Source organism: Taudactylus pleione, unplaced genomic scaffold (assembly GCF_031769625.1).
Source record: "Taudactylus pleione unplaced genomic scaffold, aTauple2 ptg000857l, whole genome shotgun sequence".
NCBI classification, from domain to species: Eukaryota; Metazoa; Chordata; class Amphibia; order Anura; family Myobatrachidae; genus Taudactylus; species Taudactylus pleione.
In genome coordinates, this window is record NW_028285259.1 from 170,001 (window position 1) to 194,245 (window position 24,245).

Consider the following 24,245-nt stretch of genomic DNA (forward strand, 5'->3'; position numbering starts at 1 on the left):
ATCGTGGATAGGTAAGTATCCACTAACCTAACCCCCCTAACCCTCCTTAGGGGTGCCTAACCCTAATCCCCCCTCTAAGTGCCTAACCCTAACCACCCCTTTCCCCGCTATCTAAACCTAAGTCCCCCAGGGGGGTGCCTAACCCTGTCCCCCCCGGGGGTACCTAACCCTCCCTCCCTCCCCCTAGCCTAACCCTAACCCTCCCGGGGGGTGCCTAACCCTAAGTCCCCCCCGGGAGCCCTAAACCTAACCCTCCCCCCCGCGGCTGTTCGCTCGCGGCGCCCGGCATCACTACGATCGTGATGCCGGGCGCCGGTCTCCCGGCGTCGGGGAAATGCGGGCGTCTACATCTAGATGCCCGGAATTTCACCCTTGCCGGGATAAGACAGTCGGGAAGCCGGCTGCCGGTATATCTTCCCGTTCAGTGTAGGCACTACAGGGGATGAGGAACGACTGTACGATTACAATGTTGTAATCATACTGTCATTCCAAGATCTACAAGTGTATACGCACCTTAAGACAGCCCTCGACTGTAGGTTAAGCCCTTGGTCAGCTGACTAGATAAAGGAAACTCGTGACATCCCCCCAGAATATTAATGATTAATGTGTCTCCTCCTTCTACTGTATGCTTGTCTTTGAGTGACTTCCCAAGTAGCATCTGAAAATTTTACTAACAGAAACATAGGAGGAAATTATTGGAGTGTTTCAAAGAAATTAAATTCCTTATTTTTCTGTAGACACCAAAACAGTCCTGAGGTATTTTATGCACACGCACAAAAATAATTGGGAAGGGGCTTAAACAGACAATCAATCACAGATCAATTCATGGACAACAAAAGCTTTTAATAATTGACTGATGAATATTCTTCCAAACTGGGTTTCCTCTGAAATAATGACATCCATGGAAAATGTATAAAGTAGAGACCATCCTGCCGCTTTGCAAAGATCACCTGTTGACGTCTGAGCCTGTGAGCCTGGAGCGTGCACCTGCTCTTGTAAAATGGTCCTCTGACACCTGATATCCTTTCCTCTTATAAACCTGTGAGATGACTTCTCTATTCCATCTTGCCAGGAACTTGGCCCTGACGTGTACCTTCAGGATATGCAAAACAATGATCTTTTTTTTTCTGTCATTCTTTGTTCTGTTTTAGGAAGATAAATGTAATTTCCTCTAATGAGATCTAATATATGGAATTTTTCTATTCCTTATTTATTGGTTCTGGACAAATAGCAGCAAGTTATATTTCTTGGTTGACATGGATCTGAAGGTGCCTACACACTTGGCAATGTGCTGCCGATCTGACAATGTGTACGATTTCTCTTGAAACTCCCCCGGCAGCTCCCCAGCAGTCCTACTCACGATTTGGCATACGATTTGGTGTATGTACAAACGATACATCGTGCATCCTTTCTTTTTTTTTCAGTGCATCGTGTTCCAGATCGTCAGATCTGCCCTACAGTACGGCAGATCTGACGATGCGATGTGCGACCAGCGGGGACACGCATCGCGATCGTGAGTGGGGATTCACGATTTGAGCATATTTTACACGAACTGACGTTCCACTGCGTCGGAATCGGTCAGATCGGGTAAAATATCGCCAAGTGTGTAGGCACCTTTAGTGACCATTTTAGGCAAGAATACAGGATATGTTCACAACACTACTTTATTTGAGTTTTTATTTGAAAATTGTTACATAAAGCCTGAAGTTCTCCCTCTATTCTGGGCAGATGTGAATACCACCAAACAGGGCCACCATCAGGGGGGACTGCTGAGACTCTAGTATCTGGCCCGGAGAGAGAGGGGGCCTGGCCAGGGCTGCCGACAGCTCTGCCGGGCCCAGGTAAAGTGAGGGGGTGTGGCCAATCGGGGAGGTGTGGCCAGACCCCCTCCTTCCGAAATAAATAAATGACCGTGTTCGCGGCCAATTCGCGCACGCTACCCGGCCGCCTGCTTTGCTGGGGGCACAATCGCTCCCCCGAGAGGCATACAATGCTGGAAGAGAGGTCTGACTGCTTCTGCAGCAGCCTCTCTCCCTAGCCCGGCACACAGCGTGACAGCAGTGTGTGTGCTGGGCTGGGAGAGAGGCTGCTGCAGAAGCAGTCAGTCCTCTCTCTCCCTGCTGCCCGAACTTGACGGCGGCGGCTGGGGCGGGGTGGGGGGCGGGCTGCTGCTGATTGGCTGCCGTTCCGCGAGCTGTGTTTATCCACCTCCATAGTTTAAATGCTGCAGTGCCGCTGATGCTGGTAGCCGGCTCCAGTCCATAGTTGAATGCCACAACGCTGATGCTCTTTCTTTCTCCTGCCTGTCGCCCCCGATGCATTCCTCGCTGCTGCCAGCCAGGCCCCCTCTCTCTCAGGACAGGAGAACAAAGAAGAAAGCAGGTATGCTGACCATGCCCTGTGCCCCCCTTCTCTTATAAAGTCAGCCTTCCCTGCACTGTTCCCCCCCTCCAGCCAGCCAGTGTTTCCTGCGCCCCCCCAGTTCAGCCAGCTGCCTTCTCTGCTCCTCCCCCAGTCCAGCCAGCCTTCCTTACACCCCCCAGTCCAGTCAGCCTGCCTTCCCTGCCTTGCTCCTCCCCCAGTCCAGCCAGTCTTCCCTGCGTCCCCCCTCCTAGTCCAGCCAGCCAGCCAGCCTGTCTTCCCTGCCCCAGTCCAGCCAACCTTCCCTGTGCCCCCCCATGTCCAGCCAGCCTGCCTGTCTTCTCTGCTACTGCCCTCTGCCCCCCTAGTACAACCAGCCTTCCCTGCCCTTTGCCACAACAGTCCACCCTTCCCAGCCCAGTGCCCACCCTTGTTCAGTCTTCCCTGCCCTGTGCCAAACCCCATCCCTAGATAATGCACCAATTGAGATTGAGGCAACACCCCTGATATAGCTTCACCCACATTATCCACAACTCCGCCCAACTCTGCCCTATACCCGGGGTGAACATGCCTATTTTGTTAGCCCCGGGCCCCAGAATTTCTGATTGTAGCCCCGCCACCAAAATATAAATGTAACTGTCAGATACTTGAATGATACTTTAAATAGCAATTCAAAATGTTCAACATATAATACTTTCAACCAGCAGCACCTCCTACCTTTTGTCCCAGTGGAGGGGCGGTCTGTAAATGTGTGCAGGTGTGGGATTGCAATCCTACACATTCACACAAATCAACAAGCCAGGTTCTAGAGTTGCCATAATAGCAGGAGTTGCTTCCCATTGCAGTGCAATTGTCAGTCCCAGGGAGAGAAAACACACATCCCTAGGACTGGCTGTCCAGCACTTTTTCTGTCCAGTGCTTACAATGGTAAGTCGCTGCCAGTCAGTCACTGGATGTAGCTAATTTTACCAGGGAAGGGGGGCTGCAGCCCCTAGATCAGGGTTACCAACATTTTGGCTGCCCCTTCCGGGAGGGAGCAGCCAGATCGGCATAGCAGGGGGGCATGACCAGCCTAGGGGCGTGGCCAGACAGCTTACCCGGCATTTGTGAGATTACCGGCATTGTGAAGCATGATCCAGGGCCATAATGATGCAATTCAGCGTGAATTGCCTCACCGGGTCCCCCACTGCTGGGGTTTCTCTTGTAACCCGCTATGGGAGGAAGGAGTCGGCGGCCGCCGGGAGGCTCTTTCCAGGGGGCTGGGAGCGGCACCCAATTTTTGGAGGCTACCGGACAAATCAGGAGGGTAGGCAAGTATGCCCTAGATATAATCCACCACTACTTTCAACACAAGATTGAGATACCACGGTCAGACCCGTAGAGAGCTGGGCAGGGCCTTGGTACTTTTTTGGGGCATGGCCTAATCACGGGAGGCGTGCCCATGACCCCTTTAGAAAAAAAAAATAGAAAAAATGATTTGCAGCGCCATGATCAGTGTGATTGCTCCCCCCCACCGCCGGGCAGGCACAGACAGCAGCCTCCCTGGTGTCACTGAAGCACAACATACAGTGTGTGCTGGGCTGGGGAGAGAGGCTGCTGACAGGTAAGAGGCAGGGGGGGCGGAGGCAGACCAGGCCCATGCTAGGCCCCTTCAACAAGCCCAGGCCTGGGTAATTGGTACCCACTCCAACCCTCTCTGCGCTCCTGCCAACGGTACCACAAAATATTATATGCAAGGTTGATTTCCACAAAGAGCTGTATGAAACAATCTTTTGGTATAAATAATCCTGTATCCAATAATACTCTATGCATTTCTGTATATATTTCTGAAGAAAGTGCAGTATTTGAGATATGCGTGCCTCTGCTATGTTTATTCATTTGGTTTTGCACTAATATAGAAAAGTTTTCTATACTTTTTAATATATTTTTGATGAATTACTCTTTTTTTCTTACTTGTAGCAATAATATTCACAATATATTTATTATTCAGTAGTGACCACATAATCATGATCTACAACCACACGGTCAAAATAGAAGAACTGCTATCCATTCTGCTGCTTCCTTTTCTATCTTCATTCGGGTTCTTGCAGTTAGAACAATAGAAGTGATCACATATCATAGTGTGAATCTCTATGGTCTTCTCACCTATTCCTTCTGCATTTGCGTATTTGGACTTGTCGCTATCAGATCTGAGGAATCCTAATTTGTATTATTTGTTTAAAACACTTCCCGTTACCCCAACCATTTTCCTGGGTAGTTCTGATATCGACTAATGTAATCTGTCACCTTGTTGTCTTTTCACACTTCATGATGTGCTGTAAGGGATCTTATATTGTTCTCTGCCCATGATATGATTGTTAATATCTCTATCATCATGTGTCTGTTGTTGCTATATTTTTGTCTGTATATGAAGGGCAACCTCTGTCTGAGATGTTCTTTATATGTATATGCTGTAGTTGAGGTGACAGGAGCACCCTGATCTTGCCTCCAAGATATTCGCATACTGTCTCTTTTTTTTCTGACTCCATACCTCTGACGTATTACAGTACCTTGTTGTGCAGATGAGCACCCCAACCCTTGAATCTGTTGGTAACATTCTGGCACTGAGTGGAGTACTTACCTTTCTGCTAATGTTGTGCCATCAATCCACAAATGTTCAGGTGTTCTGCACCGGGGTTTGATCCAGAGCTCCAGACACTGCAGGTTTCCAAAGGGCATCAGGTGACTTTTGCTGGCATTTATTATCCATCTATGATATTGTAAGAAAGATCACTTTGAGTATCTTGTTCTGTTCTGGGCAATCTTTTCTGATTTTACAATTGCTGGACTCTCATCCATATAGGACCATACTGCAATGCCTTGTTTCCCATGAGCCATCATCACAAATTCAAAGGACCTGGAAAATATTAATACTAAATGGTAGGTACGTAATTATGTCCCAGACTTCAGACTCTGAGGCAGCTGTGATTTTGTAGTGCAATTGTCATGTGAAGGTAGGCTTCATATAAATCTAGTGATGTGAGGATGTCTCCGACTGTAGCCCTAACAATGGAGCTTATTACAGATTATGGGGGTAATCTAATAAGATTCAGGGAAGCCATTGGGCGCATGTGGCGGATGGTTTTTCTCTGCGCATGCATCTGAGCCGCACTGTGCATGCTTCCCGATGGTTATTGCACAGAAATGCAGATCGAAATTGCAGGCAGATCCATGTAATTTTGATTGGTATTTGTGGGTGGTAACTGGGGGAGGGTGTGGCTACCAGACGTGGGCGTATTGGTGTCAGTGACTGCATCTAAAGGTGCAGTTGCACTGACACTGGCGTCCATGTTCAGAGATTGTGACTTCCCAACACTTCTCCGTTTGTAAAATATAGGTACTATATAGCATTCCAAATAATACCGATGTCCTGGACCCAAAGCACCTGTGTAGAAGCATCCGAGCCTTCAGATATCTGGAAATCTACTATTTCAGGGTTAAAAGATTCTTCCTTGCTATCTCTTTCCTCACTATGACATGACTTCACATGAGTCAGTAGATTCATCTCAGCAAGCTTCTGGTACATTATCCAGATCTATACCTATCTGTGATTTTGTCATTTTACCTTTTAACCAGTTGGGTTTTTTGCAAATGTTAGTTGAAATAGTTGTGATCTCCCTGACTCACCTAACAGTCCAGCAATCTCCCTGGGGGGCTATTTTGATGTGTGCAAAGCAGTTATGACATCATCACACTACACCCACGATGGAGGAAACACTAGGGAGAATAAGATGAATGTGTGCTACAAGAAAACAGCTCTCCAACACATTGATGGCTACATTAGAGGGAATCGGTTTGATTTACCGCCGGACCCATGCCCGGCGGTTGGAATCGCGACAGCGGCATCCCGGCAGAGGAGGAAATCCCTATCATCAAAGGCAAGTATATACTAACCTATTTCTACCCCCTAACCCTCTCTTAGGGGTGCCTAACCCTAATCTCCCCTCTAAGTGCCTAAACCTAACCACCCCTTCCCCGTCACCTAAACCTAAGTCCACCGGGGGGGTGCCTAACACTAACCCCCCCCTTACCCTAGCCTAAACCTAACCTCCCTGGGGGGTGCCTAACCCTAAGTCCCCCCCGAGAACCCTAAACCTAACCCTCCCCCCCACGTGGCTATCCGCGCTCGGCGCCCCTTCGATCGTGATTCCGGGCGACGGGCTCCCGGCGTATGTCTAATGACAGGCGTCGGCATATCGACGCCTGTCTTTAGACCCTTGTCGGGATATGACAGTCGGGAAGCCGGCTGTCGGGATTAGGTCCGCCGGCTTCCCGACTGCATACCCATTAGAAGTCCTGTGTGCTGCATTACTGAGTGTGTGTGCTGCATTACTGAGTGTGTGTGCTGCATTACTGAGTGTGTGTGTGCTGCATTACTGAGAGTGTGTGTGCTGCATTACTGAGAGTGTGTGTGCTGCATTACTGAGAGTGTGTGTGCTGCATTACTGAGAGTGTGTGCTGCATTACTGAGTGTGTGTGCTGCATTACTGAGAGTGTGTGCTGCATTACTGAGAGTGTGTGCTGCATTACAGGGGATGTGTGATGAATTATATGAACGTGTTGGAAGAGAGATAGGGGATTATTTAAGATGCTAGAAAATGGTAAAACTGCTTGTGTTAGTAGGTTCATCATCTTATTGGCCATCTGTGCAGGCTCTTTCTGTGACACCGTGCATGGTTTGTACCTTGCCCCCATTATCTAGCTGTTACATAGGTGCTGCTTTCACAATCTCCCTGAAATGATATTTCAAATGCAGGCAAGTATGCCCCAGTCACTGCATTGTGAAAAATGAACTTGTTAATATAGCAACGATAATACAAAAAATGACAATTGTATTTCAACAATTATACATCAACAATGGGTTTTGGATTTATTATAGTACTAAATGAAATAAAAAATGTTGGCGATTGTGGTACAATTTATGCATTAATACCCTGTTGTCTACACTGCCATGAGAGAATGTATGCCATGTCCTGTCCGCTGCATTAAAATGGCAGTGCAATGTTATCCAGTCACAAATAGCAAGTGGTAAATGAAAGCACAACTGTGGTAGTCATGACGTTCAGCTTAATACATGCATCAGTGGTACCATGCAGATTATAGCTCTAAAATTTGTGATTAACGACTGAGCTGAACTACTTACCTCAATTATGCTACCTGCATTCTACTGTGCCAAACAACTGGCTCTGCACACCTCCTTCTTCCCTCTTCTCTAAAATACCCAAATGTACGGCTAGGTCCATTATTATTATAATTTATTTATATGGCGCCACAAATGTTGTAGACAAGCGACTTACAGAACAATACAATACAGGACCAGGACATGGACAATATATATTGCTACATTAGCGACCATAACACCCAGATAAGCAACAGAGCATCTATATTTTCTTCCAACGATGCCACCCCATACCATTTCCTCCATTTTACTGTAGCTCACACTATGACCTATCTATTTTAGCCCATGGTTTCATTTGTATATGAACTTTCTTAAGGGACTCCGGGCCTATGTTTCAGTTGTATATTTCTAATGTAAATATTAAGGGATGAATCTATTCTGAATATAAGTTTTTACTTAGTTTCTATGGTTGTCAGTGTTCTCCCCAGGCTTTTTTTTGCGGGTGCACCACCCGGCAAGACACAGCCTACCACCCGGCACTTTGGTAGCCTGCAAGTGGGGACAGTATCTGGGAGCTGTATAAAAAGGACCAGATCCTACAGACTATGCAGCTTTTTCATAATCAGACGACTGGGCCTCTAATAAGAAGAGGAGAATTAATATATAAAATGTTATTTCAAGTTTAAATCATTATAAGGTAAGGGTTTAAAACATTTTATTATTGGGAAGGCCCCCACCCGGCTACTTCTTGATGCCATCCGGCTAGAAAAAAATTTCTGGGGAAAACACTGGTTGTGCTAGTATGTCAGCTTAATTCAGTATTCAGCAATTTATCTATTCTCAGAGACATTCTGTCAGTCTAATAGCATAGGCAAAATTTATAAAAGCTGGTGTCACATAGGCCGATACTTGAATCTCAAATGTGGATGGCAAGTAAGACCTAGCTCCAGTGAAGCCTATTAGTATAGTCTGAAGATGGCCACCCACACAGGCCGATAGGGGTTATCAGCAGCCATCTTACAGCCACGTGTTTTTCCTGATCACAGCATGTATGGGAACCTTTCATAACTTGCTTTGTATGCTCCTCCTCTGTGATAATATAATTTATTATCAAGTTATGGGCTCAAAGAAACTCACAGACAATTTTGCTTGCAGATTTATTCAATTTAATACAAAAAACAGACCTGAAGAAACTGAAAAACAATTAGGTGTATAATCAACCATTTATGTCAATCAGGTGAAGAGAGATAATGATAACTGGAAGAAAACATGTTAGTAAATGTAGGTTAGCTAAAGTTGACCACAGAACTGCAGATCTGGTTGGCTGCCACAGCTGAATTACTTGATCACAAAGTACTTTCTACTTCCTTGGTAGCCAATGAACCCAAACCTATGTCAGTTTGAATTAGCAGTGAAATCAGATTAGGGGATCACATTATAAATGTAATATTGTTTTGTGGATCACAAACACATCACAGAGTATATTTTGTTAGAAACAACCAAATCTGTCAACCAGAACTGCATATGTGGCTACCTTCAGAATTTGGAGCCTATGAGGCCCTGAGTTTTCCCTACTTCTCTATAACACCATTTTCATTGGTAAAAGCAAAAATAAAATGTAAACTTATAATTTGGGATGCAAAATAAAAAAACATAACAAAATCAGTTGTTTTTTTTTTTTACCAAGTTCATCAAGCTGAAAATGATTAGCGGTATATAATTTATACATCACTTTCTTACAGCTGTTAGTAGTATTGTTATCACTTGAGCAGATAAAACGTTTACTGTACATGATACAGTATATAAAAACAGCACAATATATTGACAGGATATTCTGTGCATAGGTACAGCATATACACTATATAGCACACGTGTATAGTATGTTTGTCTGTACTCAGAGCATTTTCCTATAGATTTACAAATAACAAAAATTAGTGCAGACAAATGTATCTCTTGGATAGATTGTGACAATTGTATTTCAATTAAATAGCCTGCTAGCAATTCAGATAGAAACTAACTGTTTGATCAGTAAACATATACAAACACAAGTAAAGTTAAATACTTAAAGTATTTCCTTAATAATCATTTTGGATTTGTAATAGCACTTACACAAAATGCTACAGTACACTTAGATTTACAGAAATATTAAACAAACTGAAAAAGAACAGATTTTTTAGTTATGATGTGACATCTACAGTATTTACTACCAGCTGACATCGTTGAATTTGAAACTCCCAGTGCAAATAGCTGATCATGCTAGAAGTGTTCGTGTCCCCTTGCTTCTCAATTTCTGATGTCATTCTCTGCCTGTGACTTCTGCTTCTCAATAAGCTAAAGCGCTGGATTAGTATGCCCTATTTCCAATATCAGTTCCTAATAAGACTTTAGATGTAGTGTCTGCTGATTAACACAAAATATGCTCTTTCAGAGAATTGAGTGTTCCAGCTCTACAGCAGCTGACTTTGGACCACTATTCTAAATCAGAACACCTAGGTTCATCTTAGTGGAAATCAGGGTTTGCCTTCTTTAGAAAACTACAGACATTGAATTTTACCTGAACCTTAGTCCAGAGCTTCACACCTCTGTCCTATGCCCCAACTCTACAATGAACCTTATCTTATTCTGAATCTGTCTGGGACGCTGACTGGAGTAGATTGAACGAACAGAGGAACGCATCAAATCAACTTCAACCAGCACACTAAAGCTGGCCACACACTAGACCAACTTACATCCAACTTGTTGATTGGTTGGAATGAAAATCTGGTAAGGAATGAAAGCAAATGACAATCAGCAATTTGCTCCCAAACGCCGGAAAATGGATAAAAACTGTTGTATGAACAAATTGTTTAGATCAAACATTTAACAAACTTGTCTGAACGACCATTTTCATCTGTTTTCTGGCATTTAGGAGCAACTTGCTGATCATCATTTACTGCCATATTTTACCAGATTTTCATTCCAACCAATTAACTAGTTGGCTGGTTGGATGTAAGTTGGTCTAGTCTGTGGCCAGCTTTAGACCAGACCATCCAAGTGGCTGGGCTCTTTTGTAAGGTACTCTTGCATCTCTACTAGAGTGAGGAAGGGGAGATTTCATTTTAAAAGTCATTCTAAGTGGGCAGTTTCTTTTTAAAATAAACTCTCACTAATGAACTTATTCTAAATATATATTTTGTATTTACATATAGTTAAAAGGGGGATATGTTAGTAAACAAATAACTAATGATCTATTACTTGGGTATGTAATACCTTTAAAATTGGAGGGTGATGGTATTTATGTCAGATTTCCCATGAGGACATCCAGCATAGGAGTCAGAGCTGGATGATCATTAACAACTAACCAAAAGTCACCCTGTTATTGACAAACTGTCTTTTTTTTTTTTTTATTATTATTATTATTATTATTGGTCTTTTCAACCACCTAAATCCGGTATTGGCTATTTTATTTTCAATACAGTCATGCCAACACAGGAGCGGTTACTGGTCGTATATACCACCAAAGGGCCTTTTATATAGAATAAGACAAGATTATTTAATTATGAAATCAGAATAAAATTAATGATGCTTCTTTAATTGCAAATCTCTATCTTATGAGATCACTAAACTGTCTCCAAATATTCTGCAAAAACTGAACTGTGTTACAGTGCTTCAAGTATATTGATACATTCAGTACCTGTCACAAGCATTATATTCTTACTAGTCATTAGTATCTTCTCTTTTTCCTCGAAGCATCTGTGACCATCACACAGGATAAACTGTTGGTAATTTAAAATGCAATAAGGCATGTGACAAACTTAAACCAGCCCCTATGGTGTGTATGCAAATGCCTTATTGCATTCACACAACCTCAGTTGTGTCTTATATACAGCTGTTACACAAATATTTTCTTTCACTGTAGCTTCAGAGTCTTGTATGGGTTTTGCAAAGAGAAAGATAATTTTATGGGGCTTTTCACCTAGAGGCTTAGACTCATCTCCAACTTTTCCTCTAGTTGCTGGATCTTCTCTTCAGAGTTGCGATCGGGCAGTAAGACCTCCACTGTGTAGCCGATCTTCTTGGCATGAATGAAGCTATATGTATTATCAAAGCGTAAGACGTCTGTAGAGGAAGAAGAGAGGATGACGTATGAGGTCATAAATTCTTACAGAAGGAGATGGAATGTTTAAAGTGTAAGCTGTATGTACATTCCACACACAGCTACAGAATCTGGTTACATCAATGCACAGCACTGAATTGAAATCCTCCATGTGCTACAAGTCGCGCTACACATAAGGCGTGAGCGCAGTGCATCACAATAGTAGGAGTGTCTTTCCGTGAGACTTCTTCCCTTAAAATGCGTGTTATACGCAAAGTGGTGCGAATAGAACACACAAGCAGCTTTTGCTGATTAAAATGATATGCAGCATGCCCATGTGTGACTGCGGTGTATCTGCACGCGCACGCTACGTTACAGTGTCATAGCCGCTGCAGCCGTGCAATAGCTTACAACTCTGCATCAGGCCCATAGTGACATAAATCAGCAAGGTCATTGCCATTAAGCTTATATTAGGACATGTATTTATACACCCTAACACTTGGCTAGGTGAATATCCGCTGGTACCAAACACTTTGGTGCTGATGTAGAGTTGGCCACTAAATGAGCATAATTTTCCACCAAAAAAGAGCTGGAAGCACTTTGGAAATACAAACATGAATATGGACAGTGTACATTTAAATATGCTGCTTTACCAACATGTTTAAAAGGTATAACGCCGACACGTTTAAAATTATTTAAGTAGCATCACAACCGTGCCTGCATAATGCTGTCGGCATTTTGCTTTCAACATAAATCAGGGGTAAATTTACTAAGAATCGTGTTGAGGCGAGATTGCATTCTCGTGCGAGTTTAGCCTGTATCCTGACTCACAAATTTACTAAGGGCAAACACGTGCGAACTTGCAGGAAACGAACATCAAAACTCAAACAAACTTAAAAAACATGATTGAATACACCATCGCCCAAACTTGCAAGTACTTTCCATAAGAAACAATACAACACGCAAATTTACCAAGAATCAAGTTTTGAAACCCATATGGGAGATGACCAAACTTGCACCAAAACACTTTCCAAATAGACTACCTCCTGAGGTGAGTGTTTGCATGTGTTCACAGGTGTTTCAAGTTGCAATTAGTGGGAACACAATGATGATGCCTATAAAAGGGGCTAAATCAGCTGCATTGATTTGTGTGAAGCAAATATGGCAGAATACACTACCAGTGGTATTCACTGCATGTGGCTGGGATTTCAGAGGCTCTACCACAAGGCTGGAATGACCCAGAAGCAAGAAACTGAACATGAGGTAATGCAGGTACCAGAAATGTTGCGTGGGCCACTTTTTTTTTAGGAGGCATTTGAACCTGAACGCATTGGCAGGTCATACAGATATTCCGGCTGAACTTTAACAACATATTCCATCTGTATGACCAAGTCAATCTGGACCTAGACCACTGCACGTTCCCACTCTGTCTCCGGCCTGCATAAGCTTCTGGGTGATACTGACTGCACTCACAACTGCCGCCCAGATGGCATTAATGCGGCGGGTGGATGTGCTGGAGCCTTTCGTCCAAACAGCATGTGGTGGGATTTTATGACCTCTTGCACAAGAGCCATGTTCTCCTCCACAGAGAAGAACATGGTCTTGCCTGGGTGTCTCATCACTGCTGCCTGTACTGCTCAATAGGGCCTCTTGAGCAGCAACCTCCTTCACCTCGCTCTCTCCCTGCCTCTCCTTTGCCCTGGACAACATATTCCTGTCCTCTTCCCTATAAAAACACACACACAAAAAAAACAAAACTAACACAAATCTCCTCTCCTACTACCCCCACACACGAAATAACACTGATAGGACAAAAGAAAAAAAACACAAGAAAGACAAATGAAACAAACAGATAAATAACAAGACAATAAATAGGCACAAAACAACTTCCATACACCAAGCAACAAGTGCGAGTTCGGTCTGGGAAAACTCGTGCATGTTTGTGTGTAAACCTGTTTGAGTTAAATCACGATTCCTAGTAAATTTACATCTCAGTGTCGACATAGTGATTGTCGATTGTCAACAAGATGACTGCATACTATATATTTATATATTTTATAACAAACAACTGGTTTAGTTGTTTTTTTGCTTCAGCCCTCAAATTTTAGTTTTCTATTTAGTGTCTGAATTGAGCAACAGGGCAGAAGCTGTCATAGGTTTTTAGTATTTCCCAGGTATTTAGCTATATTAAATTCTGCTGGAAATAGACATCCAGTCAATCATGATCACATGATGCTAGTTTGAATTCAATGGCTGTAGCCAATATAAAACTTTAAACAAAAGTTATTAAAATATTGCGTTTCAAACATTTACCTTTCCCCAACAGATGCAGATGTAAAAAAACCCACACTGACGTTTGAAGGAAGAAAAATTGTGTATTAAGTTATTTGGGTGTTGTATGAATGTCAGAATCCACTAAATGTGACTATACCTATGTTTGCTACTCATCATCAGCAAGGAGCACTTCCACCTACCCTACACTACCTGCAAGAGATACGTCTGCAACAGGTATATTTATGTTCACATCAGATGCTGCTTAGCACATTGTTGCGTTGATACACCCTCACTGCACTTCATCTATGTCAGATGCAGGGGCTATCTTCATTCCATACCTTTTGCTGGTGCTACATCTTTCCAGTGATGCTTTGCAAAAATGGTGCATGTGCAGAAGATGGGAAAGACTATTTGTTATCTCCTATGTAAGAGCCATGTTTTAAAGACACTGGCAGAAAATTGGAGCTGCTGGCAAGTTTGGGAGGCCACAGCATGGGCACAGTGTCTAACCAGTCCTGGGTGCAGGGTGTACCGCACATCCGACATCCATTATAAAAACGCCACTGTAAGTGCTCCCTGTTAGAGTAAAGTTGCACCTCTTCCGTCGTGTAGATGCATGTGAAATGCAAAGGATTCTTACATGTGCTTTTTTTCAGAGCATGTGCAGTGGGAAAACATGCAAAACACGCAAACAGACGTACGTTAGCTCTGCATCAGCCCCACTTGGTTATTTTGATGGCGTAGGTTAAAAATTCTAACAAACTGACATTTGTATCAGGTCAAACAATACATCTTGTCTCCATAGATGCACCGGTTATTGTTCTTAATACATGAAACAAAGCAAGTGTGCCCAGCCTTAGAATAAATCACACACATAGGGCGGGATGTACTAACCTTGCGGAGTACATCAGGCCATGCATCGCATCCTTACTGATCTCATATGTACTAACATATGCAATCAGTAGCACAAAGGACAGCTCTTCCGATAAGAGCTGTCCTTTGCGATCTGCGCTGCGCCGTGGATTTCCGGGTGTCATTACCCTCCGCAACAGAGCCCCGGCGGCCAGCCTATGATACATATGGAAAATGCGGTAAACCCCGAAAACGGGGTTTTTACCACATTTTCCATTTAGTACATCCCGCCTATAATCCCTATAGAATAAGATCTACAAATATTCCATAACAGTTTACTAGGTAAAAGATTGTCACTTTATCTATGTGGCTTTTAATCAGATATCTGTGTAATAATACTTAGTTAATGCATCCATAAATCTAAATCTGAATTGATAATGCTATCACGCTGCCATTCCCATCTTTATTGGATTATTACAAATATATGACATCCATAAAAGTCTGTTCTCTACATTTAAACTTACATGTCCCTGGGTCAGCACAGGTCAGGGTCCCATCTTCTGGTACCATATGGGCATTATATCTCTCACTAGGCAGCATCTCAATCATGTCCCCAGCCTTCTGCCGCTCTCCTGCCTTTGTCTTTCGGAAAACACCAAACCCAATATCAGCGCCATCTGACTGGAACTGCCACCTACAGAATGGGCACAATTAGAGAGGTGGGTTGCAAAGTACTTAAGAAATATAGATATGACACTTGTGTAGGTATATGTGCAAGTAACATACATGGCCTTATTCATGACACACCTGGATAGGACTGGTCTCTATCGCAGAACCAAAAAGGGAGAAAAGAGCCCAGTCTAAAGCATGGATAGCCGTATGTATATTACATCTATTCATGCAATTACAAATAATATCTGTTGTTCCTTTATGTAAAATATATTACTTACCAAAGCAACACAATATATCCCTAAAGAACACACAATAACACTCCATATATTGTAAATACTGTATAACATCTGTTCCAAAAATGTAATTTCAGCATATGTAAATAAGAGGAATGAGACAGATCAGTAGCTTTACCTCAGCATTTAAAAAAATTGCATGTGGAACTTTAGGTCTCAACAACAGTCAACTATTATGTTGACTTAGAAACATTGGGGATTGCTGCAAATTGCTGCACGGTTCAGTCAGAACCTCATATGTACACATAGGGAATAACTACAGGAGGAAAACCTCTCACATGTTTTGCACTCATCTGTATGGGGTGCGAGCAAAAACGAGTGCGGTTTTCCTGTCAGGATAGTGTTAATGTATAATGGAGCATACACACGGTCAGATGTGTCAGATGAACGATTGGATGAACGATTTGACCAACGATTTGAACTATGAACGATTTTGACTGCATTAAAATTAACGGAATCGTCCAAATCTGACTGCAAACACATGAGATGTCAGATATCGTTATCTGACCATCGTGGACGCGCATCGTTCAGACATGTCAGATATGAACGATTTTTTAAATAGTTATCGTTCAGATCTGAAGAAAATTTTGACCGTGTGTATGCACCATAAGGTTCTCATGGTATCTCGCACCTGGACTCACACATGTAACAATATTAGGCAGCTGGTCTGATCTCACACTGTATGTGGCCACAAAATAAAGTAAATTCAGTCAGATGACAACTGCTATCAGACTATGCAGCCATTTTCTGGCTGTAATAACAGGCCCCAGTGACCCTTGAAGTGATCCTAGCTAGTTGGGCATTGATCCACCAGCTTAGACTGTGTGTAGCTGCCTATAGACAATGTAGCACACTAAGGGTGGGATGTACTATGGGTAAAAATGTGGTGAAAATGCTGTTTTCGGGGGTATGATCGCATTTCTCATACGTACCAAGCTCCGGAAAGCGATACAGATGGCGTTACCCAATAGAAGCCTATGGGATTCTTATTGCAATTGTTCTGGGAGGAATACAATCGGAACCCTCCCAGTGTCCCCTGTGGTGGCGTGCAACGTTCTGTGCATGCGCAGAGCAACTTCTGGGTATTAAACCCAGAAGTCCCTCAATTGCAAAGGACAGCTCTTATCGGGAGAGCTGTCCTTTACAATTTCAATTGCACATCTAGGTACATACCGGCATAATTAATGCTGGTATGTATCTGATAAGTGGCAGAATGTACAGCCCGTCCTAAACAGTAAAGCAGATGAGACTGATGTCTGAAAGCATCTCTTCCTACCAAATAAAGTCATCATATATATCCCACTCTTCCAGAACAGCAAGTCACACAAATGACTATAGTTGGCTACTCACCTGAGTACACAGCCTGGGAACAGGATCTCATACTCCATTTGCTGACTGGAGCCTCTGTTGATAGTAACAGTTTGCTCATAATTCTGTTGAACTTGGTCCCGCACATAGTAAGTCTTAGGGACGTCTCCACCGTAATTTATCTGAGCGATAAATATCAGAGCAACACATGAAGAAAACCAATATGAGTATATCCATTACACACTGTTTGCATAGCATTTATGTTTATTCACACCTTACTAATCCTGTGCTTATCACTAGCAAAGCTTTATTCCCATAAAGTATTAACGTTCATCTCCTAAAAGGGAGGCAATTTAATCATACTGCATTCAAAAACAAGTATAAGACCACAAGTGGATGTCAATATCCACTTCATGGGCAATAGGTAACAGTCTATAGAAAAAACTTGTAAAACTACTTCATGATTCATAGTTCATTCAACTGACTATACCAGTAAGATAATGGAATCTTCCTGCAAACCGTGGGGGGTTTTACTTGTAGCAAAGCTTCCAGTCACACGCATACCTCACTACCCAAAACACATAAGAGTCCAGATATAGAAATGTATATACTATTTTATGTTCATTTATGGATGTGACCTTTTCAGACAGTCTGATAAGAATAGTTATTTCTTGTCTGTGATAACACAATCCTGTAAGATATGTGTAACCATACAAGTTCGCTTTCCTTAGCTATAGTATAAAGTCTAAAAACGTCTAATAATAATATAAAACAATAAAAAAAAAAAAAACCTGCCTTTCTTCCAACAGATAAAGCTAAAAATAAGTGAAGTAAAAATACCTTAACAGTAATAAACAAAAAAGTAAAACTAAGGCAGAATATAAATTATTTCACCTTTGTGGTCATTTTATAAAATTATTTAATACACTAGACCAGGGGAGGCCAACCAGTCAGAGGCAAAGAGCCAAAAAATATCTGTAGTTAAGCTAAAGAGCCAAAGGCCACGCCCCATTTTTGTGTGCACGCCTTTGGTATGACATTTGAAGGAGCATTACCTTGTGTCACACCCCTGTTTTTAGTCACACTGGGGGCGCCCAGCACATTGAAAATACACAATTTACATAAACTTCCCAATATAATTATTTCACTGTTGAAGTGAAAGAAAAAGCCAGAGCAATATAGAAACATTGAAAAAGCCATGTTCACATAAAATACACTGAAACAAACCAGATCCACATAAAATACACTGAAACAAGCCAGAGCCACATAAAATACATTTTAAAAACCACATTCACATAAAATACATATTGAAAACCAGAACCACATAAAATACATTGAAATCCAGAACCACATAAAATACATTGAAAAAGCAATTCACATAATACATACTTCAGCCCCTCCATGTGTCACTCCAGACCCTCCCTTGCCATTCCAGCCCACATTCATGTGTCATTGCAGCCCCCCATGCCACTGCAGCGGCCCTTCATGTGTCACTCCAGCCACTTCTACCCCACCTTCCGGAGTTATCTCAACAGCCACACACTGCCCCCATAAGCATGAAAGCAGACATCATCCCCCTAGCTCTCAGGCTGCCCCCCCCCCACTAGCTCTCATGCAGTAGTGCCCCTTATGCAGTGCCCCCTGTATTTGTGCCCCTTATGCAGTGTCCCCTGTATTTGTGCCCCTTATGCAGTGCCCCCTGTATTTGTGCCCCTTATGCAGTGCCCCCTGTAGTTTTGCCCCATATGTAGTGCCCCCAGCCCAGTACTTACCTGACTGCTCTGGCTCCGGCTCCCGCTGACTGCATCTAACTAGATCCAGCAGGCACACGGGGCAGGCTCCTCACATCGCGGTGATGTCATGACGTCACCCGCACACTGCATCACTGGGAACGCTGGCCCCTGAAGCGATCAGAGGCTTCTTTAGCCTCTGACCACTTCAGAGGCCAGGTGTCACGATCAGTTACGGGAAGTTCCTCAGATCCTCTGATGTTCAGCGCATCTCAATATGTTTTCCAGAGGTTCTGAGAACAGGTAATACTAGTAGTAGAAGTACTAGAGTGAATTAAGTATTTGAAACTTGTATATAAATATAAGACTGAATCAAGTGCTAGATCTCTGCCAAAGTGATCATATGAGCTCATCATATAAGAATGAAACATTTGTTCGCAAGGACAAATCTAATCTTAAGTACTTGCAAATATTCTCTTAAAGTCATATAATATAATGGACCTAGAACCACTACAAAATTCATATGAATAAGAGGATAAACTCCCATCTCCTCATTATTTTCCAATCCTTAAGTTAAAGTTAAAGGCTTTATTGACTAGCATAATGCTGGACTCAAAAGCCATTCAAAATAAGGTCTCAGGATTGTCCCTGGTGACGGTGTAGAGCAGTGATTCCCAACCTCGGTCCTCAAGGCACACTAATAGTCCTGGTTTTGGTGATATCCATGCTAAAGTACAGATGGTTTAATCAAAATAACTGAGGTACTAATTAAGTTGCCTGTGCTCAAGTATGGCTATCCTTAAAACCTGGACTGTTAGTGTGCCTTGAGGACCGTGGTTGGGAACCCCTGGTGTACAGCCATCAGATGGTAGTCAGGAAATCACTGGCGTGTTAGACACGTTGCCCCTGTTTTAAGTAATACAAAGCTTAGCTGATAGTTCAGAATCCATCATCTCAAAATATTATTTTGACATGGTAATTGCGTTTGGACGATGACCGCACCTGAACGTGTATGCAGTCAATTTCTTACTGTGCTAATTTAGTTTTGTCAGATACATTTATGTATTTGTATGCCCAAAACTGAGATGCAGACCCAATGTTCGGGTTGAGTGGTCGATCTATGGCTAGCTTTATTCTAATTTTACATGTCTTTTTATTATTTATTATTATATGCATTGTCTCATTAACGTACTGTGGTGATGTAGTAAGACCACATAAAAATGTTTTCTGTATTTATACAGTAAATACCAATGAAAATCACTGCTGAAAAAGTAGTTATAAGCATTTCAGGATTCCAGTGTGGCCAGTGTCAGTACCTTAGTTATACATTTTGGATTTCCATCTGGGTCTGCCAGCGTTCCACCATAGTATATGGGCACTTCCTCTGGTGAGATGTATTTCTGAAGCACTTCTTTCCAGTTATCTAGAGAATACAAAAAATGTCAGAACCTCATCCAAGTAATGTGCAAACTCAAGATGTAATTTATGCCATAGCAATCGTACACATACTCCTTACCTCCCACCACAATGATCTTTCTCCTTGTATCCTCACTCAAGAAATGTTTAATAAGGTTATATGCCACTGGGAAAAGTTTAGGAGCTGTAGTGAAAGAACAGAAAAGTCACACTGACAAAAATAATTCATACAAATTATTCGGTTATATAAAACAAAATTAAGTGGCACCAACAAGCATCCAGATATATAAAATACTCTCCCACGCACTACTGCTTCCAAAACGCAGCGTAATCCCAAACAAACAATTACCAGTATTTGGAATGGCTAACTACATCTTCACCAATCTGTCACAGATGACTGAAATAAGGTTTTTTTCGATGTACACAAGAAGAAAAGATATACCTGTTTTATTATAGAGGCATTCCTGTTATTTCAATCAAACTTAGTAGCGAATGGATTAGTAAATCTTTTAAAAACATATTTTAGAAATGGGGCAGCTGCAGTTCTCATTCACAGTGCAGCAATGGGTTGAGTTGGGTGTACAGTAAGTGTATCTGATATACGTTTTACATAACTTTGCATTCTTGGGATGAGTCAGCTTCATCAGGAATATAATTTGGATTGATTGTCCTAGCCAAGCAAATGTTGCTTTGGGACAGTTAGAGCACCTTGGGTGTATTTTGTCTGTCTATCTATTTATTTATCCATTTACACATATATCAGCCAACATGTGGGAGTTGGGAGCCGGGACACCTTGGTGCATGGCCACACGGAAAGGGGGAGTGGCATCTTGCCACACTCCTGTTTCTGTCACTCTAGGAACGGGGCCAGCACTCGCCAAGCTACTGAACTGCCCCCATTGCTCACACCCCCCCCTCCCCAGAATGGCATCCATTCACTTATTACTCTACTAATCTGCAGGACATCAGTGAAAAAGTGCTCCCCAAACACCCCCTTCCCAAAGGACACTGCACTGACCAGCGATAATATTAAAACCACTGACAGGTGAAGTGACTATTTCATTACAATGGAACCTGTCAAGGGGTGGGATATATTAGGCAGCATGTGAACACTCAGTTCTTGAAGTTTATGTATTAGAAGCAGGAAAAATGGGCAGGTGTAAGAATCTGAGCAACTTTGACAAAGGTCAAATTGTGATGTTTAGATAACTGGGTCAAAGCATCTCAAAAACAGCAGGTCTTGTGGGGTGTTGCTGGTATGCAGTGGTTAGTATCTCCCAAAAGTGGTGCAAGGAAGGACAACCGGTGAAACAGTGACAGGGTCATGGGTGCCCTAGGCAGGGCCGAAACTAGTGTTTTTGTCACCCGGGGCAAGACAGTAATTTGGCGCCTCCCTCCCCCTGGTAATTCCCCGCAGCAGTGCCCCCATAGTAATGCCCCTTCAGTAGTGCACCTATAGTTATGCCCGCTGAGGTAATGCCCCTGTACTAGTCCCCATATAGTAATGCCCATGTAGTAATACCCCTAGTAATGCCCATGTAGTAATGCCCCTGTAGTGTCCATGTAGTAATGCCCCTGTAGTGTCCATGTAGTAATGCCCCTGTAGTGCCCATTTAGTAATGCCCCTGTAGTGCTCATGTACAGCCCCCTGGTAATGCCCCTGTAGTGCCCCCTGATAATGCCCATGTTGAGCCCCCTGATAATGCCCATGTTGAGCCCCCTGATAATGCCCATGTTGAGCCCCCTGATAATGCCCATGTTGAGCCCCCTGATAATGCCCCCGTAGTACTCCCTGGTAATGCTTCTGTAGTCCCCCTGGTCATGCCCCCGTAGTGCCACTTACACACACAAAAAAAATAAAAATACTTACCTTAAACCCCACCCCTGTGACCGCCGCTGTTGGGTCCGCCCGGCTGCTCCTCGGAACTATGGGAGAGACGTCATTACGTCTCTCCCATAGTGCCTGTGGGGAGAGCCGGAAGCTGGAGTTCAGGAGAGAGCTCCAGTCTCCGGCTAGCACGGCGCTGCAGAGAAGAGCCGGGAGCCCGCTGGTAATAACATCTCAGCGAGCGCCCGTCTTAGAGTCTCCCTGCGGCGCCGGGCTTAAGGTCACTGACGCCGGGTGCAGCGGCGCACCCAATGCACGTGCACCTCCAGCCCCCCCCCTAGGCTCCTTGATTGCGTGGGGAGCAGAGTAGCCAATCTGGTCCGATTCCACAGAAGAGCTACTGTAGCACAAATTACTGTAAAAGCTAATGCTGGTTAGGATAGAACAGTGTCAGAACACACAGTGCATCTCAGCTTTTTCTGTCTGCAGCTGCATAGTGGTCATGCTGACCCCTGTCCACTGCCGAAAGCTCCTACAATGGGCATGTGAGCTTGAGAACTGTACCATGGAACAATGAAAGATGGTGGCCTAGTCTGATGAATGAAGTTTTCTTTTACATCATGTGGACAGCTGAGTGCGTGTACATCGTTTACCTGGAGAAGAGATGGCACGAGGGTGCACCATAGAAAGAAGGCAAGTGTGATGCTCTGGGCAATGTTCTGCTGAAATGGTTCTGACATTCATGTGGATGTTACTTTGACATGTACCATCTACCTAAACATTGTGCAGACCAAGTACACCCATTCATGGCAATGGTATTTGCTGATGGCAGTGGCTTCTTTCAGCAGGATAATGCACCCTGCCACATTGCAAAGTGGCCTATGTGCACATAACATAACACAGCATTTGAGTGACAGTACAAGAAAAGAGAAAACTTGATGTATAAGAAAGCATTGAATATTTTTGTTTATAATGCCTAGGCATATTCTGTACATCATCTTACTTTTTCTCTCAACAAGAGTATATGGAACTCACCTTTAATCACAAAGAGTCTCTTTAAAGCCTCAGGATAATTATCTTCAAACATTTGCAAGACCTGGACAACAAGAATTTTCAATCCAGTATATAATTAGTGTTCCACCTTTTGAAAATTCAAATCATACAGTTTCTGTAAATTACAGCCTATTACTAACCACTACCAACGGCCTGTCACAGCAACTCCTATCAGCCTTGGCCCTCCACCTCAGCTCCAGAAAATCTCAGTATGTAACTACAGCCCACAGTATTCTCACCTGGCCATTACAGCTCCAGAAAAGCTCAGTATGTAACTACAGCCCACAGTATTCTCACCTGACCATTACAACTCCAGAAAATCTCAGAATGTAACTACAGCCCACAGTATTCTCACCTGACCATTACAGCTCCAGAAAAGCTCAGTATGTAACTACAGCCCACAGTATTCTCACCTGACCATTACAGTTCCAGAAAATCTCAGTATGTAACTACAGCCCACAGTATTCTCACCTGACCATTACAGCTCCAGAATGGATGCTAACTACCACAGCCCACAGTTCTACTGTTATCACCTAAAAACAAAACCTTTCAAGCTGTTGTATCACCTACATAAAACATTTTAATAAGGAGCCCATCCAGCTACCCAGAGTTCCAGGGCTGCTCCAAGCAGCCATTTTCACTGTGTGGGTCCTGTCAGTTATATAATACAGATATGGCAAAATTCCATTAACCAACTTTAAAGGCGGCGCAGGGGTAAGGAGAGGCTGGTTTGAGCAGAAAGACCACTCACAAGGACCACTCTCTTCACTGCAGCTTCCAATTGGTCCTCCCCTTCACACCACTGAGCTTGATTTTATTTGCAGGGGCTATAAGGGGTTAAGAGGAAGGGTACTTACAGTAGGTGCTAATACGGAATCGGTATGAAACACTGCGGCCGGCGGTTCGATTCCCGGCAGCGCCTGGCCGACAGATGAGCAGAGCCCGGCAGCGGAAGCCCGACAGCGCTGGAAATCCCAATCGTCGCTAAGGTAAGTATATACTAACCTAACCCCCTAACCCTCCTTAGGGGTGCCTAACCCTAACCTCCCCCCCAAGAGCCTAACCCTAATCCCCCCTCTAAGTGTCTAACCCTAACCCCCCCTTCCCCGCTGCCTAAACCTAAGTCTCCCGGGGGGGTGCCTAACCCTAACCCTCCCCCTAGCCTAACCCTAACCCTCCCGGGGAGGTGCCTAACCCTAAGTCCCCCCCAGGTGCCCTAAACCTA

The 24,245-nt window shown here is 43.4% G+C and overlaps 1 protein-coding gene across 1 annotated transcript in view; it reads right to left on the reverse strand.

Annotated features, from left to right (window-relative positions):
• Positions 1 to 10,502: 10,502 nt before the first annotated feature.
• Positions 10,503 to 24,245, reverse strand: part of SEC14L2 (SEC14 like lipid binding 2) — a 39,315-nt gene continuing 25,572 nt past the window's right edge. Inside the window, exons 7-12 of the mRNA XM_088458841.1 lie at positions 23,003 to 23,063; positions 20,240 to 20,323; positions 20,040 to 20,146; positions 17,036 to 17,175; positions 15,245 to 15,414; positions 10,503 to 11,617 (exon numbers count right to left, since the gene is read on the reverse strand). Coding sequence (XP_088314967.1) covers positions 11,475 to 11,617; positions 15,245 to 15,414; positions 17,036 to 17,175; positions 20,040 to 20,146; positions 20,240 to 20,323; positions 23,003 to 23,063 — 705 coding nt within the window. The 3' untranslated portion in view covers positions 10,503 to 11,474. The remainder of the gene's footprint in view (positions 11,618 to 15,244; positions 15,415 to 17,035; positions 17,176 to 20,039; positions 20,147 to 20,239; positions 20,324 to 23,002; positions 23,064 to 24,245) is intronic.